General features: G+C 39.8%; 1 protein-coding gene across 1 annotated transcript in view; it reads left to right on the top strand.

The window, feature by feature from the left end:
• ABCA12 (ATP binding cassette subfamily A member 12) overlaps positions 1 to 27,021 on the top strand; it is a gene marked incomplete at its 5' end in the record, with an annotated part of 277,161 nt that overhangs the window by 152,878 nt on the left and 97,262 nt on the right. Inside the window, 8 exons of the mRNA XM_081312657.1 lie at positions 6,842 to 7,171; positions 7,969 to 8,038; positions 8,163 to 8,297; positions 9,435 to 9,590; positions 14,015 to 14,201; positions 14,859 to 15,077; positions 18,662 to 18,858; positions 19,632 to 19,792. Of these exons, the coding sequence (XP_081168783.1) occupies positions 6,842 to 7,171; positions 7,969 to 8,038; positions 8,163 to 8,297; positions 9,435 to 9,590; positions 14,015 to 14,201; positions 14,859 to 15,077; positions 18,662 to 18,858; positions 19,632 to 19,792 (1,455 nt within the window). The remainder of the gene's footprint in view (positions 1 to 6,841; positions 7,172 to 7,968; positions 8,039 to 8,162; positions 8,298 to 9,434; positions 9,591 to 14,014; positions 14,202 to 14,858; positions 15,078 to 18,661; positions 18,859 to 19,631; positions 19,793 to 27,021) is intronic.

Below are 27,021 nucleotides of genomic sequence, written 5' to 3'. Positions count from 1 at the left end.
AGACTCTGTCACTCCAGGAAGCTCTAAAAGAAGTCATGGTGGATAAGGCCGCCGGCGGAGCTGTGAAGGCATTGTGGCCTGCCAAAAGCACTCATCACGAGAAAGCCATCCACCACATGGACGCTGAACTTCCAGAATATGTTGACTCCAACCATGAAGTCAACAAGATCCAACAGCACCACAACAGGAACTGAAGCCCCTTACAAGGCAGTTCCCTTCCTTCGGTGTTTGGGCTGTGGCGGCCGCCACCAACGAGTGGACTGCTGATTCCGGACAGCAACGTGTCAAGCCATCTGTAGAGGTTGCCAGAAGGACTGCCAATCGGATGATCCGATCAGGAGAGGTACCGGGGCCCTGGGGCAGTATAGAGTAGGGTTATGCTCCAGTTGTTGGAGTGTTTGCTGCACAGGAGCTTGCTGCCCCTTAAGCCAAAACTTCGGCTTCAAGTCGAGCTGCAAGGCATTCATTGCAGGGTGGAACTGGACACTGGTTCAGCTGTATCCATTATTTCTCTGGAGACCTTCTGGTTTGTGTGCAACCACAGCAAGAGGTGGGCCAAGCTTAGGCCGACATCATTCTTACTAACTTCCAGAGTTCCTGAGTAGCCATCAAAGGCGAGGCCACCTTGGCCATCAAATTCAAGGGGTTTTCGGGGGGCCTAGATGTGATTGTGGTGGAGGGCAGAGAACAAGCTTAATAGGGCTTGATTGGTTTGATGCTCTGGGCATTCAAGTAACCGTGATACACTGGACACAAGCGGTGAACTTGGGGTCAGTAGGCGAGGAGTTCGCAGATGTTTTTGACACAAGCCTGGGAGAGTACAAGGGCCCTCCGATAGCCTTTAAACGTGATCCTGCCATAATGCCTATTAGGATCAAGCCCCATAGAGTGCCATTTGCACTAAAACACAAAATCGATGCAGAGCTGGACAAGCTAGTCAGTCAGGGGGTACTACAGCCCGTAGATGGGGGTGAATGGGAGACCCCCATTGTCACGCCACTTAAGGCCAATGGGGAGGTTAGGATTTGCACTGATTACAAGTGCACCATTAATTGGGCACTGCAGCAGCACGCGTACCCGGTGTCAGTCGTTAGCCACATTTTGCTGTCGCTGCAAGGGGGTACCATGTTTGCTAAGTTAGATTTGGCACAGGACTATCAGCAGTTACCTGTGGATGAAGCCACAGTGGCTGCAAAACAATTGTGACACACAGGGGGGCTTTTAGAGTCAAATGCCTTCAATTTGGGGTTAGCGTAGCCCCAGGAATCTTTCAAGGAGTTATGCAGCGTATGCTCAAGGGCATTCTGGGGATTTGTCCCTACTTCAACAATGTGCTCATCACTGGTGAGTCCACTGAGGTGCTTGCAAGGAGGCTCAAAGCTGTCCTTCAGTGGTTCCACTCAGTGGGACTTAAATTGAAAAGGAACAAGTGTAACATTGGGGTCTTTTCCACTGAGTTCCTGGGATTCCATATTGATGCTGAAGGCATCCACCCTGCCAAGTCCAAGTTGAAGGGAATTCAGCTGGCACCAAACCCCAGGTCAAAAGGAGAGCTTCAGGCATTCCTGGGTTTCCTTAATTTTTACCATAGGTTCCTTCCTAACAAGGCCGCAGTGGCAGAGCCGTTACACTGGCTCTTAGACAAAAACACCCCATGGAAATGGACCAAGGTTCACAAAAATAGCTTTAAGGCAGTAAAATCACTACTGTCCTCCAATTCAGTGCTTATGCACTTTAATGAAGCATTGCCTATATGCATTGCGTGTGACGCATCCCCTTATGGGGTGGGGGCTGTTCTAAGCCATTTGTCAAGTAATGGGACTCTAGTCCAGGGCTTTTTAACCTTTTCACCCATTGTACCACTTTTAGGATATGGGAACGTCCGAGTACCACCAGTCACCTAGCAAGGTGTCAAAAACTTGATGACAAAAAAAAGTAATAAAGTGATGAAGTACAAGTAGTCCTCAACTTAAACAGTTTGCTTAGTGACAATTCGAAGTTACAATGGCACTGAAAAAAGTACCCCCCAAGCCTCCTGTCTGAGGTTTTCATTGTTGTGAGCATTTCTGTTGAGGATTGGCAGCGGGGGTGGGGTGGGTGTTTGGTTATTATTCTCCCCCCTCTGCTGGGTGGTTGCAGCACCCTGGGATACTGTGACCATCATAATTATGAATCAGTTGCAAAGCATCTGAATGTAAATCACAAGACCCTGGAGATGCTGCAACATTCCAGCTGATCGATGCTTCTTCTGGGCTCAGCAGAAGTGCCAGGATCAGCACCGAGCTCCAGCTGGAGCCTGGTGCTGATCCTGGTGCTTCTGCTGAGCCCTGACAGCCCTGCAGATCCAGCCATCTCTCGCTCAGGCTTGTGCGGTGCTGCCACCGGTTCAGCTCATTCCCCTCCCCCACTACCACTTTTCTAGGACGGTCGTGTACCACCTGCTAGGTGCCAATGTACCACAGGTGGTACCCGTACCACTGGTTGAAAAGCCCTGCTTTAGTCCCCACTGCCTATTACTCAAGGACATTGTCCTCAGCTGAGCACAATTATGCTCAGATTGACAAAGAGGTCTTGGCCATTGTGGCTGGGGTGAAGAAATTCCATGATTACTTGTATGGCAGGGAATTCATGGTCTTCACTGACCACAAGCTACTGTTGGGGTTATTTACTACAAATAGGCAGATGCCTCAAATACTGTCCCCTAGAATGTTAAGATGGTCCAGACCAGAAATGCCACATGCTCCTGTCCACAGATGGGAGGAAACTCATACTCCGTGGTCAAGGATTCACACCGACTTCGCCTGGCCCTTTCAGGGACAGCTGTTTTTGATAGTGGTCGACAGCCACTCTAAATGGTTGGAAGTAATTCCTATTTCAACTATGACTACTTCTAGGACCATCCAGGTGCTTAGAAAGCTTTTTGCCACACATGGGCTACTGGACGTCGTAGTCTCAGACAACGGGGCCCAGTTCACAGCAGCAGAGTTTCAGGCCTTCTCGAGGACTAATCTCATAAGGCATGCAACATCGGCTCCCTTTCACCCCTCGACTAATGGGCAGGCTGAACGCATGGTCACATAACAAAGGAGTCACTCAAGCGCATTTTGACCGGGGATTGATTTTTTTGCTTTGCCAGCACACTATGCCTTGCACAGCAATGGGCAAGAGCCCAGCAGAGCTTCGCTGGGGGAGAAGACTAATCACAAAACTGGACAGGTTGCATCCTGGCTGAGTGGCAGCAGACACCGCACACCCAAAGGCCCCAAGGGGGTTGGAAGTGGGTGATGGGGTGTGGGTCTGGAACTATGCGCATGGGAACTTGTGGGTGCCAGGTAAAATTGTCAAAATCTCGGGACCTCTTTCCTACAAGGTAGCTCTGGATAGGGGGGTGAGTCATTCACCACCATATTGATCAGCTGCGGAAGCATTTTGCAGAACGGCCACTAAGTGAGGACCTCACAGCAGGTCCACAACAAGAGCCGGCAACCAGCAGCTTAACAGAGCAGTTCACACACTCTAAGGACTAATGCAGTCAGTACAAGGGGGAGGTGGTCGTAGATGGACACAGTCAGGAAGTGCAACATGGATCTCCTGATGGGGAAAGTCAACCCAAACAAGGCAGCAACTGCGCTGACTCTGCTACTTCATTGGACTTTGGTTTGGGCTGACCTGGAATGGCCAGCCAAAGAGACTCAAATCAATCTGACTCTCGTGAACTAATGAGTCCGGGTCTACCCAGCCCGGTGGGCAAGTTGGTGGACTGGGGGTTGCCTGGATCCCCCAGGTGGTCTGCAAGGTCACATAGACCACCACCACATCTACAAGACTTTATTCTTAAATAATATTAATAATGTGTGTACATTCTAGGGGGGAGGGGTGTAATGTATTGGGATTTTACTTGAGCTGTTTCATGTGTCTGTTTGAATGCTGCTTAAGGTTGCTCAATTAGTGTGTCTGTGTAACAGTCACTGACTAAGCCAGACTTGTTGTCTCCAAGAAGATCATTGGATGATTTAGGGCGGGAATGGGTTCCTTTAAACCTAGTGGCCGCCTCCTAGTGGCCAACCATATAAGTAGCTGTGCAGAAGCCTCTGTTTCAGTTCTGTTCCTGTTTGCCTCAATAAAGCAATGTTCCTGTTTGCAACCTCTCGTCTCACTTACTGCTTCCAAAGATGTCACTACACAACAAGGTCTGGAAGCTAAACCATATTATGAACAGAGAGACGGATTAGGGGTGACATGGTAGCTGTCTGTCTTTCAGTCCTTAAGGAGCTGTCACAGAGAACTAGACTTATTTTCCAAAGCATCTGAGGGCAGGACAAGAAGCAATGTGTGGAAGCTCATTAAAGAGAAATATAAACTGGAACTAAGGAGAAATTTCCTGACAGAACAATTAATCACTGGAACAGCTTGCCTTGTGGGTACTCCATCAATGGACATTTACAAGAAGAGATTGTAGAATCATTTTTTTGGGTTGGTATAAGGTCTCCTGCCTGGGCAAGGGGTCTAACTAGAAAACCTTCAAGGTCCCTTCCAGCCTTATAAATCTATGATTCTATAACATACCAAGTTCTAAAGACACTCTGAAAGAACTAAGAAAGAGACAGAGATGGATAGATCTTTTCAAAAAACTTAGGAGCATAATCGTTGATCAAATATTTGGGGGAATCTTGTTCCAGAGACCAGGGGAAGCAACACAGAAATGTATCCTCCATAAATCCAGAAGATGTCATTATGTTAGAGAAGAGGATTTGTATAAAGTCCTCTCTTTCTGGGCTTAATGGATGGACAGAAACTACTAGCAATAGGCAATTGTAAAGATATACAAGTCGTAGGCCAGACATGTCAAACTCGTGACGTCATGTGACGTCATGCGACATATCGGAGCTTTTTCCCCATTGCCGGCAATGGGGTGGATGTGGTTTTGTTGCGACGCATCCGGCCCACGGGCCGGCAGTTTGACACCCCTGTCGTAGGCAATGAAGGGTTTTAAAGGGGACATCAGCATTTTGAATTACAGATAGTCCTTGAATTATGACCCTAGTGGAGCCTGCCCATTAGAGTTGGAAATCACAACAAACAATAATGCCTCAAGTAATGACCAGCCGTCCCTGCTTTCCCTAGTGCATTTGTTAAATGAATTCATAGGTTGTTAAGTGGAGCTCAATAATGGAGGAGATACTGGGAGGTCTACTGCAGGCAGAAACCTATCTGTCTCAGGCCTTCCAAGGCCTCCCTCACCCCGAGAGTCAGCCTACCACAGAGCTGACTGTCTTGGCAGCGAGAAACACTGAGGAAGGAAAACACTGTGAATGCCTTCCTTTCCTATTTCTTCTCCTGCTTTTGGTGGCAAAAAAGAAAAGAAAAGAACCAGTTCCCTAACCTTTCAGAGCTTTCTGGCTGCTGATCAGCTGGCCATCTGGTGGCTGCAAAGCTCTCTGACTGTTGCTAGGCTTTGAGAAGCCAGACCCTGCATGCAGAGACATTAGCTTGGGGGTGGGTGGGTAGGGAGAAAGATCAGATCTGTCCCTCCCAGCTTTTTTATTTTGTTTATTGAAGAAATTGGGTTTCTGGGGGAGGGAGGAGGTTAAGCAAGGGAAAGGTTTTAGGAAGGTTGTCCTGAAGTTTCCACCTTAGCATGTAGGGGCTAGCTTCCCAAAGCCTAGCAACAGCCAGCCAGGAGAGCTATGCAGCCTCCTGATGGTCAGCTGATTGGGGCAGAAAACTCTGAAAGCAGCCACCATTTCTGCAAAGAATTATCAGGGTCCCGAAAATGGTAACTGCTTCCAGGTGGCATGGGGAGCAAGCCCAAGCGCTGTGGGATACTGTTGGGGCAGGATGGGGGGGGAGGAAGAGAGGTGGGGGTCTCTGGCATCCCTGTGGTCTGTCATAAGGGTGAATAACTGTGGGGTACTGCTGCTGTCATAATTTTGAAACATGGTTGTATGTAGTTTTGGGGGGGTCTGTTTTAATTTTGAATATTTTTTAATATTGGTGCAATTAGTTCACATGGTGTAATAAGATGGAGGGTTTGTTGTCACTGTGAGTTGGGGGGTGGGAGCACGAAGGGAGGCTCAGCTAATCTCAATGTATACATGGTTGTACTTTGACTATAAAGGTTCATTCATTCATTAAAACTATCCACCAACTAACAATTGTGTTATGAATGTTTGCAATAGAGAAGAAAAAAAGTACCCTAGGACTGCAAGTTGGCCATATTTCAGAAAGAACAGTGTGATTTGTTCAGTGGATTGGCTTCCAATAGAATGAGGGGTTGATATTGTTTTTGTTTTGTTTTTGTTTTTGTTTTTGTTTTTTGAGAGAGAGAGGAAGTAAACTATTTGTTATTTAATTATTTGGCTAATTTTTTTTAATAGTCCATTAAAAGCCAGAGACTCCCACTTCTCTGTTTATTAAAGATTAGTGCAAGGAAAAGGACAAATCAACAGAATGATAACTAATGCATTATTCAACAATATCTGTGGGGAGAGCATATGGTAAACCAGGAGCAATCCATTGATCTGCATATTTGATCCTTAGGCATGTAAAACAAGCACATAATAGGTGTTAGCTTGTCTCTTGGTCTGAGATTGCAACAATAGGAACTGGGGATGGAAAAGGATTTGATCCACAATTCATGAAGTGTGAGCTGACATTTGCATGTGACTTCCCAAGGCTATAGAAATGAAACTAATAATGTATGCTACTATCGAACCCTTCTGTTCAAGAAGAGAAGTTGATAAAATGTGTCTTAAAGACTCTGTATTTAAGAATTATAACTTAACTATAGATTGTGCATTTTACTCATTAAGAAGTTTTCTTTTTTTTTTCTTTTCCATAGTATATGAAGATGATGGGTGTAAATTCCAGCAGTCACTTCTTTGCTTGGTTCATCGAATGCATCATATTTCTCCTGCTTACTAATATATTTCTTATTTTTATTCTCAAATTTGGGAATATCCTTCCAAAAATAAATGTTGTGATCTTGTTCCTGTACCTTCTGGACTACGGCTTCTCCATCATAGCCATGTGCTATCTGATCAGTGTATTCTTCAACAATACAAACATTGCTGCTTTGGTTGGCTGCCTGGTTTACATCCTGGCCTTTTTCCCCTTCATTGTCCTACTGGTTGTTGAGAATCAGATGAGCTTCACCATCAAGAGCCTACTGGTAAATTTGTCCTTGTATAAATTATCTAGAAAAAAAGGGGAATTTACAACAGAATTTTTGTGAGAGAAGCAATTTATCTATAGATTTGGGTTTGCTTTGTCTTGCAGCCACAGACAATAGTACCATGAACATGAGAAACTGTTTTGGGGGTATGTCAAGTAATACTCCATCCATTTTAATTGAATACGGTTTCACTGCTTGAGATGGAAATCATTAGGATGTCTGAAGTGTGCATTTGACTTGCCACAGACTGAATCTGGGTCCTTTATTGCACAAAACATCTTCTGTGATACTGCTCCTCCATCACAATTATAATCCTTATTCACTGGACCCCTAATATGGAAATATTAAAAAAAATATTTCACAGATCAACAAAATAGGGTTGTTGTTTGCTTTTTAGCACTGTTTTAAGAGTAGCAAAAAGAAAAAAAGCCATCAAATTAAAAAGACAGTGATAATATATTATTAACAAAGTGTTCATGGACACCAGGGATCCCTGTCTAACCCTCTTCACACACAATTTTTCAATATTTGGAAAAAAATATTTGTCCAGGATGGAACAAGGACTCCTGCCTTGGGCAGGGGATTGGACAAGAAGTCCTTAGAGGTTTTTCTTTTTTGAAAAAAGAGTCTTCAACATATAGAAATAGTGGAAATGTTATCCTCTCAATTTTGTATTATTAGCTGGAAAACAATTTTGTGAAGAGGCAAGCTATTTTGTGAGAGTTCTGAATAAGGTATTAACATTCCTTCCAAAACATTTCAGTTAGTTACTTTTCTTCCTTTTTTCCCCCCAGAGTCTTTTATCTCCAACTGCATTCAGCTATGCAAGCCAATATATTGCCCGTTATGAAGAGCAAGGCATTGGTATATATCTATATATACATTTTTATAAGATAAAAAAAATCTCTTAATAGTCCAAATTAAATACTGTGTGCTCATTTGCTAATGCAGGTTATTCTGTATATTCCCTCCTCTTCTTTTTTTATAGGTCTGCAGTGGGATAATATGCATGACTCACCAATGTCAGGGGACAATACTAATTTTAGCTGGATGTGCTGGTTAATTCTGATAGATTCTTTTATTTATTTCATTCTGGGATGGTACATCAGGAATGTTTTTCCAGGTATGTAATAGTGGTTATTAAAAATACTGCATTTTGATGGATACTATTTGACAATTACAAATGTAAAGTTAGGACAAATTATCCTACAACATCCATGGTATCATTATTTCTGGGAAATCACTAAAACCATCTACTGCATGACATTGTCTTTCTTCAAATGGCATGTATTTTTCACACTGATACCTATATTTGGTGATTCTGGATGTGGGAAAATATTTTAATGGAGTTTAAAGCAACATCATTGTGTTACTATCGGTACTTACATACAGAATAATGACTGGTGACACTAAGAAATAGTTTTTGAAGCATTTCAAGAGTGGCATAATTTGAGCTCTAATTTGAAGGAATAAGGCTCCTTCAAACATCTCTGCATGTAGGCCACTATCTAGATTGGTTCTGGATAGTCAATCCTTGTGATAGAGAATTAATATTTTTCTTATTCTGCACTAATTTATGTGAAGCCAGATCCAAGTTTATTTTGTTATACTGGCTCTTGGTTGGACTGGATTGCCTTCAAGGATTTAATTCTTCCTTGTTCAGAGGCTGCTGAAATTATCTGGGAAAGGAGAACAAGTAGCTTAATCAACAAATGTGACTTTAATTCTTCTGGTTATTCCCAAGAATCCCAGAAAAAAAAGAGCTGTTATTCTCCATCCCACCCCTCTCCTCACGTGTAAAGACTTGTCTACAAAAATGTTATCCTGCTATTCTTTTAGCTTCAGAGATAGGAGAGGCTTTTTTAAATGGAAACAGAAGGAATTAATTCCTTCAAAGCCTGGTGCTTCTTGTTGTAATGACTGCTATGCAGAAGCGTCCATAATCTCATACGGAAAAATGTTCAAGTGAATTCTGCAGCATACTGTTTCCTGCTTTATTTTCATAGATTTCATTTCAGATAAATTCAGGAGTGCCTGCCTTCGATTTCACATGAATATTTAGCAGTCAAATGTTCAGTTCAAATAATGTGGCTGTTTATTTTCTGGGAAGAGAACAGTATTCTCATACTTTGAGATGATGAAACCACACAAAACTCATTTATTACTTTCTTTAAGGGGCCTGATATTGTTGAGATAATATCAAAATGTTACTACAGAGCTTTTCAATTCTCTCCCATTTTTGTCACTATTCTCGTTACAGGAAAATATGGGATGGCAGCTCCATGGTATTTTCCATTCCTTCCATCTTACTGGACTGAACGCTATGGTTATTTTCCTTTGTTGAGTGAGAAGTTAACAGGCTATCTTTTCACCAATTTCTTCTTCAGAAAACAACCTACTTTCCCTGAAAAGATGTGTATGTTTTCTTTTCAGTATAAAGAAAATCTTTTGATAGATTGGATAATGAAAATTTTATTACTGTATTAGATGAGAGCTAAAATGAAATAAGTATAAACCACAAATTAATAGATAGAAGCAGTGGAAAATAATAAATTTTAAACTTTTAAAATTTTTATTCTAATTTTTTTACAAAATTATTTCAGCCCTAAGGTAACAAGTCCTTGTAGCTAGCTATATGTAAACATTCTGCAAATGAATATGTTACTTTTGACCTCTTTGTTTTTGAATAGATACTGAATGTAAAATTTATCTGGGTGATCTGGAAAATTTACTTAACAAAGGTTGATTTCACCTTTGCCAAGCGTCAGGATAAAATTTCCCACAGTAACGAGCCTGTGCAATTATCTCAGTCTCCATTTATACAAGTAGAGTCTATAGGACATAATTACCAGATATCTGAAAAGGCAAAAGAAGACACAGATAATTGGAAAGGAGGTCAAATGGGGGGGAAAGGAGGATACTCTGACTGTTTATCTTTCTTGACATCCACTATAAAAATCACAGTGAAAAGCTGCAATAAATGTACTTAGGACTATATGCACATGAAATTACCTTTTCCAGTATTGTGTTTTTTTCAATCACAATACCTTTCCCCAAATCTTTATTTTCAAGAAGCCTTGGTGGAGCAGTGGGCTAATGCCTCCTTAAGTAACACCAGCTGCCTGCAATTAGTGCAGGTTCGAGTCCCACCAGGCTCAAGGTTGACTCAGCCTTCCATCCTTCCGAGGTAGGTAAAATGAGGACCCAGATTGTTGGGGGCAATTAAGCTGACTTTGTAATAATGCCGCTTGGGGTGTGTGTGAAAGCCCTAATAAGCAGGCATATACATAGAATGAAGGCTACTGCTAAGCTTGTAAGCCGCCCTGAGTCTTCGGAGAAGGGCGGGATATAAATGGAATTAAAATAAATAAAATAAAAATAAAAATATGCTAGTGATAATATAGAATTGACAGCATGCTTTTCACATTTTGTGACATGTACACTATAGTGATCATAGATGTGAAGGAGCTGGATTGAATCTAATTGCTGGAATGAAGAAATAATTTATTTATTTATTTATTATATTTATTATTAAATTTATTAGCCACCCATCTTACCATAAGGTTACTGTGGGCAGCTTACAATCATAAAAAATATCTACATTAAAACATAAATAAAGTAAAAACAAAGATTAAATTAAAAACATTAAATCAATCTAGGCTACTCAGTATATTGACAAATAAGGAAAAGAAAGAAGCAGACAACTTACAAGATCATAATACCGAAAAGTTTTAATGACTACTATTGTGGAAACAGTCAAACATTTTAAAAAAAATACAAAACCAAAACATTCAAAAAGCCAGATAATATTTGATTTTAAGGTGATGCCTGCCACATGAAGGACAAGAGTACTAAAAGGAGAACATATCCTCCTTTTGATGGATGTCTAGTATATACCCTCTAAAGTGGTGAAAGGAGACTTGATGAACTCTAGAAAATAACCATTGATACTTGGGATAGATCAGGTTTGTCCATATGAGCCTTTGAATGAGTTTTTTGACTGGTTGAGTTCCTGCAGTTTTCTTGGCAAGATTTCAGTAGGTTGCCATTGCCTCCTTCCTAGGGCTGAGAGAGTGTGATTGGCCTAAGATCACCCAGCTGGCATTGTGCCTAAGGCAGGACTAGAACTCACAGTCTTCCCTTTTTTTAGCCTGGTGTGTTATTTTTTTATTTTTATTTTAATTCCATTTATATCCCGCCCTTCTCCGAAGACTCAGGGCGGCTTACAAGCTTAGCAGTAGCCTTCATTCTATGTATATGCCTGCTTATTAGGGCTTTCACACAAACCCCAAGCGGCATTATTACAAAGTCAGCTTAATTGCCCCCAACAATCTGGGTCCTCATTTTACCTACCTCGGAAGGATGGAAGGCTGAGTCAACCTTGAGCCTGGTGGGATGCGAACCTGCACTAATTGCAGGCAGCTGGTGTTACTTAAGGAGGCATTAGCCCACTGCTCCACCAAGGCTGTTAGCCACTACATCAGTCTGGTTCTCTTGGGAGAGATGAACGGAAATAAATAGGCTATTGAATTTGACATTTGACAAATTGTTAAGTTCTGGGGGTTGGAGTCCATGAGTCATAGAGGAGCCAAGGTTGCCTACCCCTGTTCTAGAGCAATGTCTCGTTTAGCTCTTTAACCCCATCTCTGCTTTTATATCCTGCATAGCGTGGTATAGTGTGGAACAGAACTTGCTGTTACAGATGGACAAGGAAAGTAGCCATCTGTAACACTATGATAGGGACCATCCACTGTGCAGCTTTCCTTGTCCTGGTAGTGTTAACAGACACATGTGCTGATCTTGGCAGCAGTTTAATGAAGTTGGTTGTAAGTCGGGTCCGCAATTTCGGTCATTAAGGAGCTGGAGGGACCCCAGGGATCGTTGGAAGTTGCTTCCCGGACAGTTTGGTTACTTCTTGTGCCCTATCCAGACCTAATAATAGTAATTTGATGAGAAGATGTGGGGGAACTGATTCATTTACTATAGAACAGCCTTCTTTGACAATGCATGATTTTTTTGGACGATGGGGTTAGTAATCTTGCTTTAAAAAAGGAAAGTGATTTATTACAACTCAAAATATTTAAAGCATGAGAAGATGGAAGAATAAACTTTAAGGGCAAATTAAAATTCTTATTCTACAAAACAGTTTGTAGTTAACATAAGATTGCTTACAGTTGTACATTATTCTACTTCACAAATACATTGTGTTCAATTCAATTTAAATCTGAACTCTGGTTGGGGGAGAGGACATCCTCACAGACATTTGGAAAACAAATTGTTTACATTTACACTTTTATATGTAACCATATCTTTCTATGATTAAAATACTTTAATTTGCTATTAAATGTGATGCTTATTAAAGCCAGAGTTATCCTAGTATTCATATTAATTTATTTAAAACATCTACATACAGTCTGTTGATTATGTAGCAAGGCTTTTGTGCACTAACATTTAGTAAAGGACCAAGAAAAAAGATTTAGGATAATATATTTTTATTAGAATGAAAAGAAAGAGAGAATAATGGGTGACAGGACAAAAATTAAAAATTCAGCAATCTGTGAGGGCAACTCTTCTTTTGTTTTGAGTTTGCTACACGGAATTTTCCCTGTTCAGAATCTGGCTGGCAGGCAGGCAGGCAGGCAGGCAGGCAGGCAGGCAGGCAGGAAGGAAGGAAGGAAGGAAGGAAGGAAGGAAGGAAGGAAGGAAGGAAGGAAGGAAGGAAGGAAGGAAAAAGGCACAGCAGATGCAAAACAAGACCATGAACCTTTCAACTTGAGTTTATCAGAAAAAGGCTGGAATCAAAAGCTACACATGATTCTAATTTCAAACATGGTTCAAAAGTAGCATTCTCCCTCCTTGCCACTCAATCTACACACAGGTAGGGAAAGGAGAATTAAAATGCTGTCAATAATAATAATAATAATAATAATAATAATAATAATAATAATAATAATAATAATAATAATAATAATAATAATAATAATAATAATAATAAGTTGGAAGGGACCTTGGAGGTCATCTAGTCCAACCCTCTTCTCAGGCAGGAAACCCTATACCATTTCAGACAAGTGGCTGGCCAGTCTATTCTTAAAAACCTCCAGTGTTGGAGCATTCACCACTTTTGGTGGCAGGTTGTTCCACTGGTTAATTGTTCTAACTGTCAGGAAATTTCTCTTTAGTTCTAGGTTGCTTCTCTCCTTGACCAGTTTCCATCCGTTTCTTCTTGTCCTGCTTTCAGGTGCTTTAGAGAATAGCTTGACTCCCTCTTCTTTGTGGCAGCCCCTGAGATATTGGAACACTGCTATCATGTCACCCCTCACCCTTCTCTTCATTAAACTACACATACCCAATTCCAGCAACCGTTCCCTATATGTTTTAGCCTCCAGTCCCCCAATCATCTTTGTTGCTCTTCTCTGTACTCTTTCTAGAGTCTCAACATCTTTTTTACATCGTGGTGACCAAAACTGGATGCAGTATTCCAGGTGTGGCCTTACCAAAGCATTGTAAAGTGGTATTAGTACTTCACGCGATCTTGATTCTATCCCTCTGTTAATGCAGCCTAGCACAACAGAACCATGGCTCTCATTTGGACATACTAATTTAACTGCAGGAAAGCTTGCACTGTACTAAATCAACATAAACTATTTCAGTTCAGTTCATCAGATATTGAGAAACATGCACAGTATATATACAGTTTCTTGCACTTTCAAAATATCTGTGAAATCTGACAAGACATTTCAACTAGAGTCCCTGAACTGAGTTAAGTAGCAGCAAGAGATGTGGACAGAGGGAAGATGGTATAGGGTTCTTTATAAATTTGGCATCTTCTTCTTTTTTTAGATGTTCACAGTGCTTTACCCTCTAACATTGAACCTGAACCCACTCACCTTAAAGTGGGAGTTTCTCTCCAAGGAATAACAAAGATTTATGAATCCAAAGCTGCTGTTCAGAATCTCAATCTGAATTTTTATGAAGGAAATATCACCTCATTGCTGGGTCATAATGGAGCTGGAAAAACTACCACAATGTAAGTTCTCTTAGAAGAAAAATGTCTGAGAATGATTAACAAAGTTTATTGATATAACACTAATGTAATGTTTCTTGAGTCCGGTTATCTCCCAGGTTGGGAACCAGTACATTTCCTGGATCAGAGGATCTTTTTGTTTTCAGAGCTGGGTTAAGAATGGTGGGAAGCAATTGTTTTCCCCCTTTATTTCTGAATTCTGTAACTTAATGGTTCCAGTCTACAATCATCTGATGAAAGTCACTTTGAAAACAAATTGAAGCTGTTGGTCTTATTTCTGGACTTTTCTCATTTCTTCCCCCATTCCTAGAGAACTCAGAAGTGCCATTTAGGATAAATGTTTTGGTATCGATTGTATTTCAGTCTTTTCTTACTCCAAGGCTGAATAGAACTGCTTTCCAATTCTAGTGCCCTATTCCACTAGAATAGGCTACATTCCAGGTAGCCAGATTACATATCCCAGTCTCAGCATTCGGCTGTCATGCTGTCATTGGTAGTGAATGATATCTGATTGCAAAGAATGAATGGCAATCTCAGCTTTACCCTCATCCAACTTAAAATTAATCTGCTTTTTCCACCTTTTCCATAGTAACTAGTAAACATCTATTGAATAAAATATTGATAATTTTTCTCAACTTTTCTGCTCTTTCCCCCACATAGATCTATACTGACGGGTTTGTTTCCTGCTTCATCTGGCACTATATTTGTTTATGGCAAAGATAGCAGAACTAACCAAGATTTCATCAGGAAAAATATGGGAATTTGCATGCAACACAATGTATTATTTGATTACCTCACCACAAAGGAGCATCTGCTTTTATATGGCTATATCAAGGTTCCCCATTGGAGCAAAGAAGAGTTACAGGAAGAAATAGACCGGTATGTCATAGTATTTTTAACAGCATAAAACAGTCTTCCTTTTATGTTTGTTAGATATTTCTCCTTTTCCTTTTGCAAAAATTGTGTAATAGTATAATTATTTAGTAGCACTAACATCACTTTCATGTGGAAAATAAATTTGTTGAAAATGCTTATATACATACATACTTGTCATGCTAAGACCTTTTGGGATAAGCAGTAGTATGAAAAACAGTGTGCTTATCCCAAAAAGGCTTAGCATGACAGATACTGTATGTACATATATATGTATATAAGCATTTTCCTCAAATTCAGTCCTCGGTGTCATTTATTTATTTAGATGAAGGAACAGTAAATGTGTTGAAAGGAAATGAAGTTTTATTGTATTAGACTCAGGGCTTTTTTTGTCATAGAATGCTCAGAACGGAGTTCCAGCACCTTTTTTGGATGGAACTTTGTAGGGTAGGCAAGGTGGGTTGTATGACATGTGTGAGTTCCGGCACCTTTTTCTTTTACAAAAAAAGCACTGATTAGACTTCTTAAGTTTGTAAGAACCCATAAAGAAAAGAAAAGAAAGGAATAAGAATAAAATAAAATAAAAATAAGTCTAGTCCACACTAACAACATTCACTATACAGTATCTCTCTACATCTTTCATTTTTGCAAACCATTCTTATTTTTATTATCTCCCGGAACAACTTCATATATTCCTTTTTATTCTTTAATCTAATCTTTCTCTTTTTAAGGATCTGATCAATTCTATTGTCTCACAACTTTCTCACAATTATCAGTCTTCGTTTCCTTTCAACACATTCAATGTTCCTTCATATATTTGTTTTGCTGTTCAGATCTCATTCAGTCTTTTTGTATGACCAGAATCAACATATACCTTCTGTACAGGTCATTCCATTTTTTTCTTTCAAACCCGATTCATTTGTTTACTTTCTCTACATATTATACAATATCTTATCCTCATTTCTTGTTGCCTGTTTGTCTAATCCAGCCTTAACAAATTCTGATCTTCGGTCCCAGAATCAATCATTTTATCATTACAGCCATAGGCCAACACATAAAATTAAACATTCAAATAAAACAGAACTAAACAGAACCGAGCACAAGAAGGCATAGCAATATATTACAATTAATGATGGAATCTGTGAGTGTCCAAAGTCTGCCTAGTTTTACGGACAGTATAACAAAACCTATCTACCTTCAGAGACATTGAGTCATACTGACCTGACAATAAAAATACATTGAGTATGGTCTAATACTGAATAAAAACACATAATAAAATTAATTATAAAAGATAAACTAAAAAGATCTAAAATATTTATTTATGTTTCTGGTGAATCCCCAGTGCTGCTGCGCAGAATCTAGCCACCTGCACCATGATCAATGCCTGATCGTCCTTAAGCAGCCACTGTAGATAAATACTTTCCATATGACCAGGGTACCTATCGATTATGGGGAGGATATGGTTTTTCTGAATAGCTCTATAGAAGGAACATCGAAAGAGTATGTATCCAATAGTCTTCACCTCTACTGAGCCACAGGAGCAGAGTCTTTCAGACAATGGTGTCTTTTTATACTTGCCATACAGGATGGCTCGCATGGCACTTTGCAAGCAAAAATGCTTTCCGGTGGTTTACTGACACCAACTGGCTAAGATAACAGGCAGGTGTAACCACATATCTTATAGAGTCTGGAGCCAGAAACAGCGAAGCTAAACCTAAGTCTGCTTGCCTCTTGATGTCCTCTACCCTTTGTCACAAAATTTGTTTTGCTTGGTTGTAGTCCAGTTTGAGTATTGAGGCTAAAGAGAAGCCTAGTTTGGCAAGGCAGTCCCAGAATTTCCCCATTAGCATGGCCATTACTGATAATCCACAAGGTCCATACATCCGGAAGTTCCCAAGGCTTGGAAATTCTTCACGATTGCTTTGATATTTTTTTTCTATCATGCTAGTTATTAAATCCCATTTTTCACTCAGATTTGATAAGCAATGTCTTCACCTCCATATTCAAGACAATAATTAATATATTGAGGAGGAAAGTTTGCAGCTCCCCTTTATCTTTAATCACCTACAATCAGCATATGATATTCTAAGAAGTAACAACAGAAGCAGAGCAGCCTATTCTTACAAGGAATATACTTCAAGCCACTAACATTTCTGCTCTGTTGACCAAGATCTACCTTATAGTTAGTTGGGAAACACTTGATGGAAGATTTAAAAGTTATGATATCATGATGCTAGCATTTGTCCACTGCACAAGTGGGCATTGAAATCCTTTATTGCTGCCAATTTTTAGCAATGTGTCTTAATGAAATACTTAATAGTACTTGGCTGATTCTCACTCAAAACAAGCAGGGTGCTAAATCATGCATAATATTTTCCACTTCTTCCGTGACCGAGGAGTTTTATGCTGAAACTAAGATATGTCATTAAAAGGAGGTTGTAATAAACAAAGGAAAGTGCTTGTTGTTTAAGATTTATTCAGGAACTCTGGTTTGCTTTAAAACTGCTTGTTTCTCCATGTTATAATGCTCTGTTATGACTAAATCATGTGGTGCCTCATGCAAGCCCCTCCCCAATCCATGTCTTAGGAAAGAAGAACTCTTGGAGACAGGATTGTCCAAGCAGGAACTTTTACTAAAACATGATTGTCAGTGGAAAATCTAGATCTGGAAACTGTGTTGCAGATTGATACTTTTAAAGTGTTCCCGAGTAAAGCCCCTTCCCTTCAGTCCATTTGGTCAGTCCCGGATCAATTAAAGTTCAGGTGTCAAAACCTTCCATGGGAAGAGGGATCTTCCATGCCTTTACGACATTTACTTCCTCCCCTTCAGATTCCAATCGGAGATACAAACCAGAATCTCTCCCCCCCCCCCTTCTTTGTTCTTCTCAGTTCAAAGGTTCTTTCCCTGGTCTTTGATGACGGCCTCCAGGCAGGCTGAATAAACAACCTTGCATCTAATGGATAGGGATGGCCAATTAACATCCTCTCTTCTCCTCCTTGGGAATGGCAGAATCCAGTTAGGGATGTGAGATTCAGGGGTATACAGATAGGGATTTAGGAATGGGATATAAATGGATTCTGACAGAATGTTCAAAATGGAAGAAATAGAATAGAATAGAGCTGGAAGGGACCTTGGAAGTCTTCTAGTCCAGCTAGATCATCTAGTTCAACCTTTTGCACAGTCCTACAGCATCCCTACAAGTAGCTGTTCAACTTTTGTTCAAGCATCTCCAGGGAAGGAGAGTTAAAATCCTCCTGTGAACAAGTAAACTGTGAATATAATATGTCTATGTAATATGTCTCAGTCATCCAGGTCATGGTTGTCCCAAAGGTGCTTTTTCAAGAGGCAACTGGACTAGAAGACTTCCAAGGTCCAGTTGCCTCTTGAAAAAGCACCTTTGTGAATGTAATATTTTTGTTGAATCACTACTAGAATTCTACTATTAGGACACTATTTCCTGCAACCAAAATCCATGTTCTTATAATTTAAACTAATTGTTTCTTTTTTCTAATTTTTTTACATTAAAATTTTATCATTCTTTCTTCTACTTATTTACAAAATAATGTTCTTTCTGGGTGCTGTTTTGAAGGATTTTGAAGGAAACTGGATTATACAACCATCGTCACAAGCTGACTGGCTCTTTATCAGGAGGGATGAAAAGGAAGCTATCAATTTCAATTGCTCTACTGGGAGGTTCGAAGGTTGTAATTTTGGATGAACCAACCACTGGAGTTGATCCCTGTTCTAGGAGAGGCATTTGGGAAATCATATCAAAGAACAGAAAAGGTAATATGGGAAGGTATACTGTCATTCTAGCTTTTCAGAGCAACAAGTATTACTATAATATAAACAAAATAACAAGATAAGCTTGAATGACTATTAAAAATATAGTCAGAGTTATGGAACCACAAACACACATTAAAGAAAAGCTTTCAAATTTTAAGCTTTCCCTTTGATAAGTGGAGAGACCTCTGCAGCTGCCCTCCTGCAAAAGGGCAGTCAGAAAAGCCAAGAGCATCTGCAGACTTTGCCTCTTCTTGTTCCATGAGATGCAGATGCCTGGCTGGGCTCTAGCAGGAGATGCATCATCACAGTAAAGGCCAGCTTTAGCCAAGCACCAGGAGTTCTTTGCCTTGGAGGAAAAGACCACCTACCGCCATGGATGGAGAACCAGCAGCTCATGGTTTTCAATTTCTATAATGAGGGTGATGAATTGACTTGTAGGTATATAATGAAATGTGCTGGAGATCTCAAATTGGGATTTCTGATAACTAGTCTCCAGACTTACTGAATTATTCTAAAAAAAAGAAAGAAAACTGGATTAAACAGCCAGTATCATATGCTGACTGGCTCTTCCCCAAGAGAGAAGAAAGAAAACTATCAGTGGTTATTTCATTCCTCCTATTGGTTTCAAGCAGAGGTACAATCCTTTTCTGGCCTCTGCACCCAATGAGCTCCTGAGCCCAAGCAATTCATTTTTCACTTGGTAATTTTTCTGCTGATACAAGAATCTGTATGGAAATTGTACTGTAATTACTCCTTTTATATGTTCTTTTCAGGCAGAACGATCATCCTTTCTACACATCACTTGGATGAAGCAGAGGTCTTAAGTGACAGGATTGCATTCTTGGAACATGGAGGTCTCAAGTGTTGTGGGTCCCCATTCTACCTTAAGGAAACTTATGGTAGTGGATACCACCTGACACTTACTAAAGAAAAGGTTTGGAGCAGAAATTACTCTAAAGTTTTAATAATTCTAGTAAAGTAGGAAATTCTAATAGTGCTCAGAACCAAAGTAACCTCTGGTGAAAAAAGTATCTTAATGAAAGTGATACTGAAAATGGCTTTAATCAATTTATAGGTTTCATCGACAGACAAGATGAAGTCCAGAGACAGAGAGTATAACCATTGCCCTTCATGGTATTCTATAAATTTTTGAACAAGTGTTCCAGAGTTGAGGAGCATGTAGAATGTTGTGACATTCTCCTAGCCATCAGTAGAGATTGATTTAATAATTTAGGACAGGACCCATCCTGGCTAATATTATTTTAAATACAAGACTATAGATATAGTACAGTAATTATAAATATTGTCAGTTGATGAATTTCTTGACTTGATTGCCTACCATCATCTTTGCTTCTCAAAGAAAAGAAAATTACTCCTCTAGAAATAGTTGTTTGTTCACATTGAGTTTCATTCAGAGTATGACAAGATACTAACTTTTAAGATTAATTTTTAAAAACAGATTTAAACAGTGTATAGGCAAAAAGGCATGTTTTAATATCTGTTTTTTAAGTTCGTTAAAGTTCAAAGATTGTGTTGCTTTGGAATTTAATAGTCAAGACTGCTTATGTGGTACATAGCACTTCAATTAATCAAACAGAATAGAGCTGGAAGGGACCTTTGGAGGTCTTCTAATCCAACCCTCTGCCCAAGCAGGAGACCCTGTACAGACAGGTGGCTGTCCAGTGATGAAGCACCTACAGCTTCTGAAGGCAGAAGGCAAAAGCTTCTAAAGCTGTTCTCACTGTTAGGAAGTTTCTCCTTAATTCCAGCTTGCTTTATTCTTTGATTAGTTTCCATCCATTATTTCTTGTCTTGCCTTCTGGTGCTTTGGAAAATAAGTTGACCCCTCTTCTTTGTGGCAGCCCATCAAATGATTGGAATACTGCTAACATGTCACCCCACTCCTTCCTTTCACTAAACTAGTCATACCCAATTCCTGCAACCATTTAAGTCATTGTCCACTAGGACTCCAAGGTTCCTCTCACAATTACTGTTTTTGAGCCACGTTTCTCCTAATCTGTACTTGCATCTTTGTGTTGGAAGAAAGGTCTTCATCGTGGTTCATCCAAACTGGGAATAAACATGGCAACTGCTTTGGGAAGAAGGTTGTAGTTTATTGAAGAGGAGAACCAGACAGGAAGATGTCTGGCAGAAAAAAAGGACTGATCACATGTAGGGAGTGGGTTTTTATACCCTCTGGAGAATTTTGTTTGGAGCTGCTTCCTCTTTCTGTTTGAGGCTATTTACTGTGTCATGAACTTTTGACTTGAGTCTGAGTGTGCCTTTCTGGTATTCTGATGGTGATGGGTTAATCCTATTATATCCAAAGGTCATGTCCTGCTTCTCTGGGGCTAAGGTATGTAGATTTTACAGTGGCGTGAGCCCATACCTGGGATGGTTTTTCTTGATGTTTAATGGCCAGTTCATGCTCATGGAGCCTTGTCCAGACGTGTTTTATGGTCTCCCTGACATAATTGCATGGACAATCATTGCAGTTAATTTGGTAGACCACTGATAACATTTTGCCTGCGGAAAGGGGTTCTTTGGGGTGCATTATTCCTGTGTGAAGGGTCTGATTAGGTGTATGTGCCACCAAGGGACTCACAAGAGTCTTCTCCAGCACCATAGTTCAAAGGCCTCAATTCTTTGGTGCTCAACCTTTTTTATGGTCCAGTTTTCACTGGCATACATTGCAACTGGGAAGACCATAGCTTTAACTATACGCACTTTTGTTGAGAGGGTGATGTCTCTGCTTTTTAGTGTGCTGTCTAGATTTGCCATGGCTTTCCTCCCCAGGAGCAAGCGTCTCTTAATTTCTTGGCTATAGTCCACATCTGCGGTGATCTTGGAGCCCAGGAAAATAAAATCTGTCACTACCTCCATTTCTTCCCCATCTATTTGCCAGGAATTGAGAGGGCCGGATGCCATGATCTTGGTTTTCTTAATGTTAAGTTTCAACCCAAGTTTTCCACTCGCCTTCTTCACCCGCAACAAGAGGCTCTTTAGTTCTTCTTCACTTTCTGCCATTAGAGTGGTATCATCTGCATATCTTAGGTTGTTGATATTTCTTCCGGCAATCTTAATTCCAACTTTTGATTCATCTAGCCCTGCCTTTCTCATGATGTGCTCTGCATATAAATTAAATAGGCAGGGTGACAGTATACAGCCTTGCCAGACTCCTTTCCCAATTTTGAACCAATCAGCGGTTCCGTGTCCAGTTCTCACTGTTGCTTCTTGGCCCACATATAGGTTTCTCAAGAGACAAATAAGATGGTCTGGTATGCCCATCTCTTTAAGAACGTGCCACAGTTTTTTTTAAAGAGTTTTACAAAAAAACTTTTTACAATACATATCCCCAAAACCCACCCACCCCAAACCACCCCCCTTCCCCCCACACTTCCCAGAGCTGAATACAGGGTTATAGATATAATAATCACATTCTAACTAAGATTATCCATTATAAAATTAACCAAATTCATAATGTGCTTTAACTCCCCTTTAACATACATTCAAATTATTAAAAACATAATAATAATAACTTAAACAAAAATATAATCAATACTAATACTAGAATTAAAAACAATCTAAAATCTACTCATAAGGTAAATGGAACTTTTTAGTCCCATATTTATTCTGAATATAATCTATCCATCTCCTCCAAACTGAAATATATCTTTCTTGCGAGTGATCCTTCAAATAAGCAGAAATCTTAGACATTTCTGCAAGATTTGATACCTTAAGTATCCATTCTTCTATAGTAGGCAAACTATCTTTCTTCCAATATTGTCCCACCAGTAACCATGCTGCTGTTATCAAGTTCAACATCAAATTGATTTCTTTAGTATCACAATCTACAACAATACCCAATAAAAACAATTGTGGAGAAAACTTTATCTTTCTCTTAAAAATCTTTTGAATGTTCCACCAAATTTTAATCCAAAAAGCTTTTATATTTCTACAAGTCCACCACATATGAAAATAAGTAGCATCTAAACTACCACATCTCCAGCATTTAGACTGTAGGTTAGGATACATGTTACACAACTTTTTGGGATCCAAATGCCATCTATAAAACATTTTATAAAAATTTTCTCTTAAATTTTGAGCCTGAGTAAATTTAACATTTCTGACCCAGATTACCTCCCAAGTATCCAACGGAATTGGTTCCTGTATGTTTTGTGCCCACTTTATCATACAATCTTTAACTAATTCCGTTTCCGAGTCCAATTCAATTAAAACATTATATATCCTCTTTATATGCGCACGATTTAAATCTCTAATTTGTTTTACTAAGTTTTCATCTGTAATTGTGATGCCAACCTTCTGATCCAGCTTCCACCTAGCTTTCAGTTGAGTATATTGGAACCAAGAGTAACTTATGTTTTCTTGTTTTAACTCATCTAATGATTTAAGTTGCCAATTATTCCCTTCCAATCTAAGTAATTCCTTATAGGAAAACATATCCAAACTCACTCCCATAGATACACCTTTTTTCGCGTGTCCGGGAATTCCCCAAATCGGTATTTTATAATTTAACTTATAATAATACTTTTTCCAGGCACGCAGCAAGGCACTTCTAAGAATATGAGATTTAAAAGCCCTGTCCACCTTTTTATCATAAAGCAAATATGCATGCCATCCATATACGAAATCACAACCCTCAAGGTGAAGTATTCTTTTATTAGTTAAGTTAAGCCAATTGCTAACGCATGTCAAGACCACCGCATCATAATACAATTTCAAGTTAGGCGCCTTGAGTCCCCCTCTTTCCCTAGCATCTTGCAGAATCTTAAATTTAACTCTTGGTTAATCTTTCTCCTTAGATTTAATCTCTTCCTCAAGATCTTTACGTTTTTGCATTTGCTTACGCCTATAAGCATTATTCATATAAATCAAGACCCCTCTCATGTAAGCTTTACTAGCATCCCAAACCATTCCCATCGATGTACCTTTATGCATATTTATAACAAAAAATTCTTTCAGATGTTCTCTACATTTCTGCAAAAACACCTCATTTGTAAATAGATTTTCATTCAATCTCCAGGATCTTCTATTATCATCTTCAGCAAAGAACTCCAACCAAACAGGACTATGATCTGACAATGTCCTAGGAAAAATCTTAACGTTCTTAACCCTAGAGAAAAGATCAGTAGTAATTAAGATAAAATCAATCCTAGAGAAAGATTTGTGTCTATCCGAAAAAAGTAAAATCTCTGTCCTTCATATTCCTTTCCCGCCATACATCTCTTAGCTCCAAATCGTCCTTCAAATCAAAAAAGGCTTTGGGCAGTTTCGAATAATTAGAAGGGTTTTTAAAAGATCCCTTCTTATCTTCAAATGAGTCCAAAACTCCATTCCACTCCCCCATCATAATAACAGATTTGTAATCCAATTCGATTAGTCTTTGATGTAAAAATTTAAAAAACTTTTGCTGTTGTTGATTTGGAGCATATATCCAATAAGAAGAACTTTATTTCCTTGTAACATCAGTTCAATACTAACATATCTCCCTTGTTTATCCGATTCAATTAATCTAGCTGAAAAATCTTTCCTTAGATAAATGACCACTCCAGCCTTCTTGTCCAAAGCAAAGGCTGCAAAATGTGTTCCCAACCGGGAATTAGCCAAATACTTTTGGTCCTTTAATGCAATATGAGTCTCTTGTAAGCAAACAATATCGTTTTTATGTTGTTTCAAATAGTAAAATACTTTCTTTCTTTTCTGTGGTGAGTTTAAGCCATTAACATTCCATGTCAGGAACTTCACCATCTCTGGTGACCAGGAGTTTTTGGAACATGACCTGAAGATCACCTGTTGCTCTCTTCGGGCATGCTTCTCCCACAGGCTCTGAAACAGCCGCATCTTGCATAGTTAAACCAGATACAAGCTTCTGTTTTTGCTCTTTTTCCTTACGCTTGTATGCAGCCCTAGTCATCCTCTGTTCTCTTGGGTCCTCCTTTAACAACAAACTCTGCTCCATAGTCTCAGCCTGCTGCATCTCCTCAAGAGGCAGTGACATTGCCCCTTCACTCAACTGTTCTTCTGTTCTTTTAACTCGAGGAGACGGTGGTGAGCCTGCTTTAAGGACCTTAGTATAAAAATCTTTTGCTTTTAAAATTGTATTCAACCTATACCTCATCCCTGCATAATTCACCACAATTCCAATGGGTATTTCCCATCTAAACTGAATTTGTCGCTTCTTAAGCTCATCAGACAAAAAGGCGAAGTCTTTCCTTTTTCTAAGAATTTTTGGGGGTATCTCCTTTAAAATTATAATATCTTGGCCTGCAATTTGGAATCTTTCCCGGTAAAAAGCTTGGATGATTGCATTTCTAGTTGATCTCCTGGAGAAGTAAATCACTACATCTCTAGGTAAATTTTTCTGTCTGGCAATCCAGGAATTAACCCTAAATGTCTTATCCAACTCTTTAACTAATTCTTCAGGTTCACATTTCAAGACAGGAGCCACTGCCTGCGCCACTTCCCATTCCAAATCTTCTTTAGGGTTCTCTTTCAAACCCCTTATACGCAATGCAAACTCCATGTCTCTATATTGTGAAACTGTAATTTCATCTTCTGTTCTGTCAATTTTAATCTCTGCTCTGTCCACTTTCTGTTCAGCACTGATAATTTTATTTTCCAAATTCTCAACATACTCCATAACTGAATCCACACGAACATCCAGGTGTTCAATGTGTGCAGCCAAGCCCTGAAGTGCAAGCACTATATCCTCCCTCATCTGCTTGTTTTGATTAACAAATTCTTCCTTTGTTTCCTTTATTTCTTGCTGTAATACTTGCGTTGATTTCATCACAACTTGCTGAATGTCTGCCAATGTAAATGCAGGTGGTGGGGGGGAAGGTGGTTGTACTGTAGGTTTCATTGTAGTTTGCCCTGCAACTTGTGATAAAGGTGAAGAAATTGCACTTTTAGAAATTGTAGGGCCTCGCCCACACCTTGCAGCCATCTCTTAAGTTTCAATTTCCTCTTTCTTCTATCAGAATCAAAGTTCAGAAAAAAAGGAGAGGGAGAAAAAATAAGTTTTTCTCCCAAATTCCATATCCTTCAATAAAAAAAGGGGCAAACTCTCAAACACACAAAATCCGGTACTGGTTAAAATCAGTTGCAAATTGTATCTCATGCTATGTTGCAAAATGTAGCAACTTTCCAAAACTGTCAGTTCATACAAGAAAGCAACATTCCAGCGCCATTTTTACTCCATTTCAATCAGCTTAAAACTTGAAGAAGATAATGAATCTGAGTTAAAGTTAAAATCCAACTTGAAAATTCAAATCCTCCTGTTTCGCTCAGCCTGCTTCTCAGCGAAAAAATACTCACAGTCCCATCTAAGCAGCAGATGTAGTTGTCGCGTCTGGTTCCACTCCCTTATGGAGTGAAAGCGTCCTGGGAGCAGAGAGAGCCTGGGCTCCGAGGGAGCTCACCCTATCAACCCCCAAACTAGTTGAGGAATTGACAGGGGAGCTCTACCTCTACCCAGACAAGCTTGTCTCTCCCTCTTCTCCCGAGGGAGAGACTTCGGCGCCACGGGACAGCTGATTTTCGCTGTCTCCGAACGCTTAACGCTTCCCAAGGTCGGGCGGCTTCTAAAACGCCGCCATTCGGCATGGCAGCGCTACCGGAAGTCTTGCCACAGTTTGTTATGATCCACACAATCAAAGGCTTTAGCATAGTCAATGAAGCAGAAGTAGATGTTTTTCTGGAACTCCCTAGCTTTCTCCATGATCCAGCGTATGTTGGCAATTTGATCTCTAGTTCCTCTGCCTCTTCAAAATCCTGCCTGTACTTCTGGTAGTTCTTGATCCACATACTGCTGGAGTCTAGCTTGTAGGATTTTAAGCATAACTTTACTAGCGTGAAAAATGAGTGCAATGGTGCGATAGTTTGAACATTCTTTGGCACTGCCTTTCTTTGGAATTGGAATGTAAACTGATCTTTTCCAATCCTGTGGCCACTGTTGAGTTTTCCAAATTTGCTGGCAAATTGAGTGTAGCACTTTTACTGCATCGTCTTTTAAGATTTTGAATAGCTCAGCTGGAATACTGTCACCTCCACTAGCTTTGTTGTTGCTCAGCTTTTCTAAGGCCCACTTCACTTCACATTCTAGGATGTCTGGCTCGAGGTCAGTGACCACCTCATTGTGAT

Source organism: Vipera berus (assembly GCF_964194415.1).
Source record: "Vipera berus genome assembly, chromosome: 1".
NCBI classification, from domain to species: Eukaryota; Metazoa; Chordata; class Lepidosauria; order Squamata; family Viperidae; genus Vipera; species Vipera berus.
This window is presented reverse-complemented; position numbering and strand designations above follow the sequence as displayed.